Source organism: Schistocerca gregaria, chromosome 7 (assembly GCF_023897955.1).
Source record: "Schistocerca gregaria isolate iqSchGreg1 chromosome 7, iqSchGreg1.2, whole genome shotgun sequence".
NCBI lineage: Eukaryota > Metazoa > Arthropoda > Insecta > Orthoptera > Acrididae > Schistocerca > Schistocerca gregaria.
In genome coordinates, this window is record NC_064926.1 from 53024051 (window position 1) to 53035513 (window position 11463).

At 42.2% G+C, this 11463-nt stretch overlaps 1 protein-coding gene across 1 annotated transcript in view; it reads left to right on the forward strand.

Annotated features, from left to right (window-relative positions):
• The window catches only part of LOC126282279 (odorant receptor Or2-like), a 44152-nt gene extending 34524 nt beyond the window's left edge, over nt 1-9628 (forward strand). Inside the window, exon 5 of the mRNA XM_049981931.1 lies at nt 9530-9628. Coding sequence (XP_049837888.1) covers nt 9530-9586 — 57 coding nt within the window. The 3' untranslated portion in view covers nt 9587-9628. The remainder of the gene's footprint in view (nt 1-9529) is intronic.
• Nucleotides 9629-11463: the final 1835 nt, after the last annotated feature.

The following is an 11463-nucleotide window of genomic DNA, read 5'->3' on the forward strand; positions in this document are numbered from 1 at the left end:
GACATAGGGTTCCCAAAACCCTTCTGATGATAAGGGAGCCATTTAAGACCACATTTCTCCGTGCTACTCGACTTTATAAGCTTCGTTTACACCTCAGCGGGTATTGCGTGCGAATTTTACGTGTAAAAGTAGGATTACATTGAATCACTGTAACTAGAAACGGATACAGATATCAAGAAAAGTTTCAAGATGTTTAGAGATCGAGATCCTGGGAATATACAGGATGTCCCATTTATCTTGTTTACAGAAAATAACTGTATTCTGATGAGTTAAATGAAAAATTGTTTCAAAGAATGTTTTAAGATCAATGGGTAGTTCTTTCTAAGGATGTACGTTTTACGTATCCCCAAAGATGTAGGAGATGCGGGTTAGACGTTAAATTTTTTAAATAAACATCATTTGTTGTTGATTTATCGTACAGTACAGTGCATACCAGTATAGTCGTGCACCAGAGTAACTTAGTAATTGCATGGCGATAGTACACATTGCTTAGCGATCAGATGCAGGTGCTACTGATCTACGGAGGAAGTATGTTGACAGGAACTGATTTTGTAACATGCATTTTCATAATCAGTAATGTTAGAGAACATTAAGATTATCATGTTATTATGTTAGTCTTGTACTATATTGTGCATACTTGTACTGTAATTTGTTGTAGACGGGCACATTCTGTTCTGGTACAACTACTGTACAGTAGACGTTTCCCTGACAAGTCATCACCTTCTCTCTGGATGTTTGGTCGTCAAATTTCTCGTCTATGTGAAACAGGAAGTCTAAATACAAAACTTCGAAATCGTCGTAGAACACAAAAAGACGAAGCTGCAGAGGTCGCTCTGCTTGCTGCCGTAGCCGCGAAATGTCAATTCAGCACATGAGGAATTTAACGTGAAGTTGGTGTCTCGAAAACAAGTACGCATTGCATTCTGAAAAGTCATAAATTCCATCCTTACCATATTAATTTACGCCAAGAATTTTATGGAAAACACTTCAGAAATATGGTTCAATTTTGTCAGTGGACTCAGCAACAACTTTTGACTAACCCTGATTTCTTCTCAGATATTCTTGATACGCCCGCTAAACCTGCTGGGCAGAACAGGTAATAAGACTGTGGAAAAGGCCAAATAGGTTGAGGTCAGTTTCACCTTCTAATTGCAATTTATTGTAATTTAATAAGTTTTACAACCAAAGCGGCACATGCAACTCTTTCATGGCTGAAGGCTTCCAAACCATAAATCTTAATAAATCAACAAGATAAAAATCTAATTAAGATAGCAATTAAATAATTAAGAAAATACATCACTGCAAAGTAGGTAGAACAAGTGGCTGAATGTCACAATTGAGTTTCAAAATTTTCAAATGTATTACCATAATCTTTTCAAGGCCACAATGATTAAGCTTGAAAGATAAATGTAAGAATTAATTTAGCAAAATTTTAAAGAAAAAATAACCATAAGCCTTAAATTTTAAGTAGCTGAAAACAGATAATTAAACACCTGTGGTACTCAGAAGCCTCCAGGGAGGTCAGTCTGCCCTCGTTCAGTTAGGGGATACAGGTGGTGAGCCCAACTACACTTGATCCGTCGGAACCCAACCAGGGGACAGCCACGGACCGACCGACACAACGATTTGCTGCACGTCAGTCGGTAGAAGAGAACTCAAACAGAAAAGGTTACAAACGTGATAATCCACAGTGGAGTATGTATTAGCTGTCAAAATTACACACCATGTTGGAGAGCGACAACAGATGAGGAAAGGACGCTGCCCGAAATTACGTTAGTGGTCAGGGCAGCTAACCGGAACACTAACGGCCACTAGGCAGAAAATTTCGCTGGTACACTCGAATGATAGTCAACCAAAATAGTTAATTGCGCCGCATGGCGGCTAAATTTCAGCAGCAGAAACTCTCGGTGTTGCTCGCAGGAAACCTTCCCAACAGTAAACCACCGAAACGAACCACCACAACGTGAATGGACGTGGCTTGGGTAGTTGAAACCACTTCTTAACTTTGACGTCCTCGGTCGGTGAACCACGAAGGTCGTAGCGATCGGACAGCTCCACCCACGCTCCAACACTGGGCAGGCGCTGCCAGCGGCCCCAGCCTACTGCACCGCGCGGAGATAGCATCCCTCGTCTTCAACAACCGACCCACAGCCTGCAGATCCCCTAGCCGGAAACTACATGCACTGAACCAAAGATGGTACACGGCGCAAATATCGGTATACATCACTGCTGCCACATGTAGAAGGAAGTAGAACCACGATGTAATCGCAACAAGGGCGGGAAACCAAACACAGATAGACAGCGAAGTTCACGAAAACGCATAGTTGGGATTGAGCACAGCTCAGTTCTTATATAGACGAGGCGTCATTATGCAATAAAGGAAACATCAACATGACGAGTATGCGTTCTCAACAATCTACGATGGCTCCGAGAGGCAGAGCAACATCCATCAAACGTTAATTATTGCTGCGGAATTATTGGAGGTACCAATGTCGACTCTTTCTTTGTAAATAGCAGCCAAAATGACAGACAATACGTCCGATTTTTAAGACACACTTCTCCATTTCTTCCTCTTCTCTTGGATGCTGTACCTATAGATCAGAGGATGGTCATGCGGTATCAACGCCTTATGAGCACGACGAATTCTGGGTTGTAAATACCCTGGTAGGTTCACTGGACGCGGTGGGCCAGTTAGTTGGCCTGCGTTATCTCCATATCTTAGGCCGCTTGATTTTTTTTTCTGTGGGGAGTAGTCAGAAATACTGTCTACCAAAATGTTCCAAAACACCAGAGGACTTGCAGCAAAGCATTACTGATGCTTGTACAGCCGTCACAGAGGACGTAGTAGCAAGATGTAGTGCGTCCTTCATCCATAGAGCGAACCTATGTATCAGTGCCAAAGGTCACATTTTGAGCATGTGAAGTAAGCGCTCTGTTTTTCATGTAGTAGTAGACTTACAGTAAAGCATACTAAAAAAAGCCCTGTTACTTCTGCATTGTAGTAAGTACCGTCATACAGTACTGTACGGTAACAAGAGTCAGTTACTGGTCAATTCAGTACAGTTGCTTTTAATGTTTATTGGTAATTTATAAAACGATCAAACTTGCCTTCAGGTGGTTCAGTGATGTAGTTAATGACCTGCAGTGAAGTGTATTTAAATCAGAAATGTTGAGTATTATTTATCATTTCCATAGACACTTGTTTCTTGTAAAATGGTACAGTGCGATACATTTGTGAACATCTTTTAGGGAGGGTGAGTATATTCTTGAATAAAATGTACATGGTTGCATTTAAGAGAATTAATCTCCACATCTATGGGGATGCATAAAGCCTATACCTTTAGCAGGAACTACCCAATGCATCTGAAAAAAAGTTCTTTTGAGTGAGCAAGATAAATGGAACATCCTGTACACTAAAAATGTCGACCACTTGCTTTGCATAGTCATCTCGGAATCTGTAACTCCGTTTTGGTACCGGAAAACCGTGTTCTTCGGTTTTTCTTGGGAACTGTCAAGAAATAAATGCTGCCCCATAAGTCCCTTCAGGTGCACCATAGACCACATATAATGCTAAAAGAACCAATGGATTGGCTCCGTTTATCTAAGCTGGGGGAATCATGTAATATTCGAAGTTTGACCTTTAAGGTAGGTACAGTAAGAATATCGTTCTGTAGGGTATATAAAGGGTTTCCAGCCCGAGGCCTATCCACAACACTTGACTCTACCTCTGTCTTACCATTAGAAACCGTGGCATGAAGTCCGGAAGTATTAAGTTTTTATGAACGGAATTTTGGAGCATACTTTGTACGAATACTCGGTACAGGAGCACGACGAAATGTAATGGACTCCAGAGAACAAGATACGTCTATATACCAAGAGATAAACCTGCCACTAGGATTGAACCGTGGGTTTTATTTTGTAACTGTTATTTTATAATATATTACGATACAATACCCACAAGACATATATAATAAATTTTAGGATGGCACCCGTAGTAATAATGGTACGGAGGGATTCTGATTTAGATTCTGGCTTTGACGACACAGTAAAATGTATGAAAGAAAAAATCTAGATTAGCCATAAATAAGTACGGTACGTACAAGGACCAACGACGAACAAAAGGAATGGATGACGAGCCGAATAGTGTTCAGATTAAAATACAAGGTAGGAATGTATACTTTCTGTTCTGCTGTTCTACCTGTACGTCAAAGTGGCAATGGAAAGAAAATTCAGAATTCGTATTACAGTTCATAGCGAAAAGATGTCAACCATACGATCCGTTCATGACATTGCTATACTATGTGAAAGCTAGAATTACAAGACGTGTTTAATCGAATGAATACTCTACTAAACACGGCGTAAATCAAACCAAGAGGAAAGTATTGACGAGTGGCGAAAAGTGAATTGTGAGAAACTTAAGACCAAAGTTTGGGACCACGTATAAGATGTAGCGAAGGAGTTCTGCTACCCTGGAACTAAAATACCCCATGGCAGATGAAGTCAATCGGTTATAAAAAGCAGACCAGCACAGGTAAAGAGCAAACAGGCACTAGAAGAAGTCTCCTGGTATCTTGTATAGTGGGTGACTTGAGCAAGACATTTCTGGAAATTATCCTCTGGAGCAGAGCGTTATGTAGAGAGGGAACATGGACGCTGGGAAAACAGAAATGACAAGAATTGAAGCGTCTTAACCGTGACGTTACAAAGGATGCTGAAACTACGTGTCCTGATATGAAGTCAGCAGGTTCTCTGCTGAATTAGAGAGAACAAGGCAAATGTGACAAACATTAGAACATGTGACAGGATGATAGGACATAGATTTAGGCGTCAGTAATAATTTCCCACGGTATTAGATGGGGGCCCATAGGGTAAAATTTTAGGGGAAAACAGACATCTGAGTAAATGCAACTAGTAATTCAACGTGTGGGATGTACGTGATAATGTGAGATGAAAATGTTGGCACATATAAAACCATTTGGACACTTCTCCACCATTCGCAGAAAGTAAGTTGTATTCGACCTTTCAGATCCCAATAATGAAGTCATCAGTGAAGTGGAAATATATGTTTTGGGAACACTTCGGAGCATAGCACCACGCAGATTTCATATTATTGCTAATCATTTTTTTCTGAAAACCATCTGGAAGGTGCGTAAAAATAATTTACTATTGAGCTAGTGATCGTAACTAGCCACTAATGGTATTAATCCGAGGCAGTATACATGTTGCCTCCATGGGTGTGACTATTGTCAATGTGACATTCCCTATTATTGGGTAGCCCCGCCGGCAGTGGTCGAGGAATCAAATAATTTGTCCACAGATTGTTCACCACGTGCCGAAAAGTTCATAGACTGATTGTTTTCCTGGCACATTATCAGCATAGTGCAGTAAGTGCGGTGAGCAGGTGGTGTTAAGGTGTGATGCGTGACAGAAATGTGTTAACGTTGCCGTTTCACAAATCGTAGACACGTAACATCTCTTAATCATGTTTTTAAGACATTCTACAGAACCATTTGAAAAAGAGAACACTATGTGTAAAGTCTGTCACGCTCAACTTGACTACTGAACAAAAAAAACGACGCAAGAACGCCTGTCGCGACGAGACTGAAATGCAAAATGCGGGCATTTCATTTCTAGAAAAAGTCGTCATGGGTGATACGACTGTGTTATCAATACGAAGCTGCCAAAAAAAGCGAATTGCAGAAATACAGGTGAGAGATAAACGCATAGACGTCATAAACGACTTTCAAGCCAACGTAACTTCTTTGTTGTATGACATCCCAAAGGACGACTGTTCTCACAATTTCACATGGTCGTACGAATGTTCTGCGCTTGTCAAGTGAGGAGAGGCTATCTAAAACAACCGAAGCATTAAAATCAGCATAACTTTTGCCTGTTTTTGTAAAGAGAGTCCCAAATTTTTTGGACCGACAGGGTCGATGTTGTGGATCAGGAACAAGAGTTACGACGTTGTAGGCAGTGACATTCTCTCTTGTAAACAAGTTGGTTATTGATAAATGGGATGGAGAGAGATGAGGGAGGAGGAACAAAGAGAGAGGTAGGAGAAAATGACCAGAGACAAAGGAGGAAAGGCGATTAAGGTGTATATCCAATTCTAGACCGATTGTGGCAGTTCCCGACATACAGCAAACTGGTCTTAGAGTTCAGCGAATACGCATGTCTGATGGTACCAGCGAGTCATCTGGCCGAATCATGTGCCAGCCTCGTGTCTTAAGGGGTGGAGTTTGTCAGAAACACACACAAAGCCAACCAACTTGCAATTTTCCTCTTGATGTGTGGCTAGACGGAGACGTTTGCCGTTAACACGTTGTTCACCCCGCAGCGGAATGTCCGCTGAATACCATGAGAGGTCAAATCTGGAAGACCTCGCCAATACCATTACAGGTAGATCTGTTCAGAATTATTTAATTTTACACATTCGTCCCCATACCCCCAGGAGCGCCTGTCTGAAGCTTGCAAAGTTGAGAAGGAGAGCAGCAGATCAAAGGCTTTGGTCGCGCCAATAGCACAATCGCTAAAACATATAATCAGTCAATTTTTAGTATTGAATACAGACAGAATTCACACACAAATTTTGATTTTTCTTTCCTATCTAGAGAAGAAGATTTGAAGTTGAATGTTACTTCGACGTAACTGGAGACTGAATAGTCGTTTATCTGAACAATAGTGAAACTGTTCAAGTAACCAAACTGTCATTCTCTAACCAAGCAACATCCTGCAGTGAGGCAGTCTCCGTGTGAAGCAGAAGATAATTTTTCTTATATGGTGTGAACAGTTTTTCGCTAGGTTTCTTTGTTGAGGGTCCACGGAACGAACAGTCACATCGGGGTAGTCCCACATATTCTCGGTTGATTTAAAATCCGAGGAGTTCGGTGACCAGAGGAGCAAGGTAAACCCCTCGGACCACCCACACATACTGCAAGCTGTGCGACACTTTGCATTGTGCTGTAGGTAGATACTATAGTGCTAAGGACAAGCAAACTGCATGTGGGCATGGAAATGCGTAGTTATATTCGTCCACTATGGATCCCAGAATGACGAGATCACCAATGCAGCCACGAAAGCATTCTTTAGACTACAACGCTCCTTCGTTGCGGAGTGTTTTCTTTCAGACATTTCACGTCGAACACGCCAACAGTCCCCTGTCCGATGGAGAATAAAACATGATTTATCTGAAAATTTCAGCTGAAGCCCCTTAGTGGACGTCCACTAGCGGTATGGGTGTGCAGATTGAAACCATCGACGCCACAGAACAGCGGTCAGCATGGGTTCATGAACCATGCACTAGCCACAGATCCCCATACGCTGCAGCGTTTGCTGCACAATCGATGTACTGTTGAGAGCACCCTGGTTCATCTGGGCGGATAGTTGCTCAAGAGGTACACGTCTATTGGCCCGTACACATTTTCGCAACCGTAGTTCCCCGCTGTCATCAATGGTCCATGGTGCACTACAGTTCTTCGGCGCCGATTTTCGATAATGCCATTTTGGGATTCACAGTACATTTTAACCTTGCTGGCTAGTTTACTAACTTAGCTGTTTCTGAAATGCTTCCACTCTTTGCCAGAAAGCTAACGATCCTGCCCTATTGGACGGCATATAAATCACTCGGTTAACGTATTACGACAGCTACTGCCCCCCTCCCCTCACCCCGGCATGCTGTATATACCCTTCACTGCTAGTGCTGCCACATGCCGTCTGTGAATGGTTATGGCACTTTGACGTGGAAAATTGGAGGTGGTCACGTTATGTGACTGGACAGTGTAGTTAAATGGAAATATCTAAATGTCTGGATTTATGGGCACAGAAATTCAATTATACTGTCTACCCGTCGCCAAATTACGACCTTCACGTTTCTGTAGTAAATTGGTTGGCACTTGTAGGGCTTCAGCACTTCTGATTCACATTACTGAAAACTGCACAGAATCAAATGTATTCCGCCATCCAATGGAACTAGTTGTATAGTGTAGGAGTCCTACGTTCAAGCTGAAATGCTAAGATGTCGTTAGCAGATGATAAACCTGTAAGGAATCCTTCTACTTCGATTAGGAACATAACATTTCCACCGCTCATATTTTCTATAGACTTATCTTGACCAATTAGTAATCGTTTTAGAAGCTGATGGTAGATGCTTAAAGTTTCTCCTGCCCTTTAATGACTTTACTTTCCTCTACCGTCAGAAAGCCACAGTTCTTTGAAACTCTCGTTAGTTCGTCGTTCATTTCAGGCATTGTCGAATTTTTGGATCGTGGTTTAAACTTTTAGCATACACAGGCAGGACTCCGCAGTCTCCCTAAATGTAATCTGAGAACAAGTGTTTCATCTTCAAATAAAAAACTAATACTTCGAAATCTGTATATAAGAACGATGTCGTGTTCACCTTCCCCCTGGCCATCACTGCCCCCACCTCCCCAAAATGCACCACTGTTACTGCTCCTTAAATACATAACACTGAGTTGTTTGATGGAACTCGACGGATGTGAATAGTGGCTAAAGTGAAAGAAATAGCGCCGTAGTTTATTTTTGAACTACCATACAGTAAGGCCTTTCGGCAGAGAAATTTACGCGGTAGTATCTAACTATTTGAACTGGCAAGTACCATGATTCTTAAACGGATGGAACATATAGGCCAGAGCCTGAATAGTTACACATTACGAAGTGAGGAATTTGTCTTATGATCTGCTTTGCCTGTCCTATCAAAAAAGTCTCCGATTTGTTTAGAAGACACATCACAGCTAGGCGACTAACTGCAATGAGAAATCTACAGCTGGACATTTCTATTCTTGATTACTGGCCGGGCGGAGTGGCCGCGTGGTTTGAGGCGGCATGTCACGGACTGCGCTGCTCCTCCCGTCGGAGGTTCGAGTCCTCCGTCGAGCATGGGTGTGTGTTTTGTTCATAGCATAAGTTAGTTTAAGTACTGTGTATGTCTAGGGACCGATGACCTAAGCTGTTTGGTGCCTTAGGAATTCACACACATTTGATCATTTGATTACTGGTGATCTGATTGAATCTATTGCATCTAGGAAGGCGATAGGGCTACGCATACGCGGAAATCATACGAAGGTTTAGGAGATGGTAACTGCGGTTACTTTAAAGAAGTTGCTATCCTTTTGTCATATGGATAAGATTTACAGAGCATTTACAATAAAGCACATTATTCCAGTGTAGTATGTATACAAGTGTATCGTCATGTACAACTTATTTTTATTTCAGAGAAAATGTAGTATGTGTTCGCTAAATTATTTCAATGAGCCTGCGTTATGTGGTCTATGGATTGATGCAAAAGTTCTGTTTCTAAATCAACTAACTGCTCAGAGTGGAGAAATGTTAAGTAACCAAGAATGACGGTAGAGAAGTAGATGTTGGTAATACACAGTAGTGGCACAACGACTGCATTCGACAGGTTACAGAGCTCGACAAACTTCCAGTTTAGACATTAATAATTGTTGTATCATGTGTTACACCCATTTCTAACACCTAATCGTAATTTATTTCTTTTTCCTTGCAGCTCGTCAATGCGTCATATTCATACTACGCTCTGCTGCGACAGATGAATGATCACTGAAAGTAACCATCAACCAGATGACTACCATGCTGAGTTGGCCATATGCAAATTTACAAAGAAAGTGTACTGTTCTATGGCATTAGGTTATCAGAACGTCAGTTATTCTTAACATCACATACATACAGTGCCTGTAAAATAAAACTGGCCCACGAAAATGTATCATACACGTTAAAAAAACAACCCAAACACATTATCCTATGTGAGACGATACTTAGGCTGTCTGTCTCAAGGTGTGCGGAAGAGAAAGGCTAAATGTGATTTGCTGTGTATATAACACTATTAGATTCTTATAATACGTGATACCAGTACACCAAATGTTGTAATGATGTTGGTATTCGTTTCATAACTAGTGACATACATTTCATGTTCGATAACGCAAGTGCATGATCCCACGTGATTATTTTTCATGACGCTTCTGACCTGTTTCGGAATATACATAGTTTCCTTCCATAAATCCACACAATCACCCACAGCCACCCATCAACCCATCCACCATCCACCCACCCACCAATTCACCCACTCACTCGCTCACTCACTCACACACTCATGCCCACCTACCAACCACCCACCCACTCAACCACCCAAACATTCACCCACCCTCACACACATGCTCATACATATTTGCACCTCTCAGACACAAACACACGGAAAGAGGGTTCATGTGTTTACAGTTAACTTGCTACAGTAGACAGTGACACTGTATTATTGTAAAACGATGGCAAGGGAAACAATTTGGATTCAGCAAGTCAGCAACACAGAAAGCCATTAGGAGGTTTAGCGGACAAACAAGGAGAATGACAACAGCCACTGGACCAACGAAATAATGGAATAGGATTGCATCACATACGATAAAGCCAAAGCTGACAAAAGCCAATATACACTTTCCTTCTTTCTCTACAAAGTACGCTGTCAGCTCCCTGAAAATGAGGTCATTCTGGCCACAGATTCTAATATTGATTGCTAAACTACTTTCTAAAGAGGAAGAAAGAAACTGTGTAAGAAAGAAGTGGCCTCTTTCTTTAAAAGCAGTGTATTCAAGAAAGGCAAGTACAATGTGTACCCGAAATGTTACGATAAACTTCAAGGGGCTTTAGACGGTGGTTTGAGGAACAAATCGTGGATCAGAGCCCGCGTCTGGGTAATGTAATCCAGCGACGCTACAGAGCGTCAAAGTTGTAGGCGCGACGGCCTGCCACTTCCCAATCCCTTCGGCAGCAAACGTGACTTTGAACGCTGACAGATCTTAAGCGGAATGTCTCGCAGTACTGTTTGTTATTCAGTGATCGCGTCTGATTGCTACGGTCACCATTCGAGAAGATAGAGATAGCTGCTGTCTAAGAAGGCCTTCTCGCCTGTGAATACGATGCTCTGTTACTGTTGTGGATGACTGTTTCAGGCTCATCTTTTTATCTGTAGATTATTTTCCTGCTGTATACGGAAAGACACTGGAGATTTTAGAGGGTTCCACAAGAGAAATTATATGGAGACGGAAACCCGTGTCCGAAACTGTCATCCACCTGGGCGACACGGCATCGCATTCACTGGAGACAAGGCCTGTTCTAGCAGCAGCTAGCTGCAACTTCTCCACTGGCGATCCTGGAAACCAGCCGCTTTCAATAAATAACACACCGAGCGAAGTGGCGCAGTGGTTAGCACACTGCACTCGCATTCGGGAGGACGACGGTTCAATCCCGTCTCCGGCCATCCTGATTCAGGTTTTCCGTGATTTCCCTAAATCGTTTTAGGCCAATGCCGGGATGGTTCCTTTCAAAGGGCACGGCCGATTTCCTTCCCAATCCTTCCCTAACCCGAGCTTCGGCTCCGTCTCTAATGACCTCGTTGTCGACGGGACGTTAAACACTGACCACCACCACCAA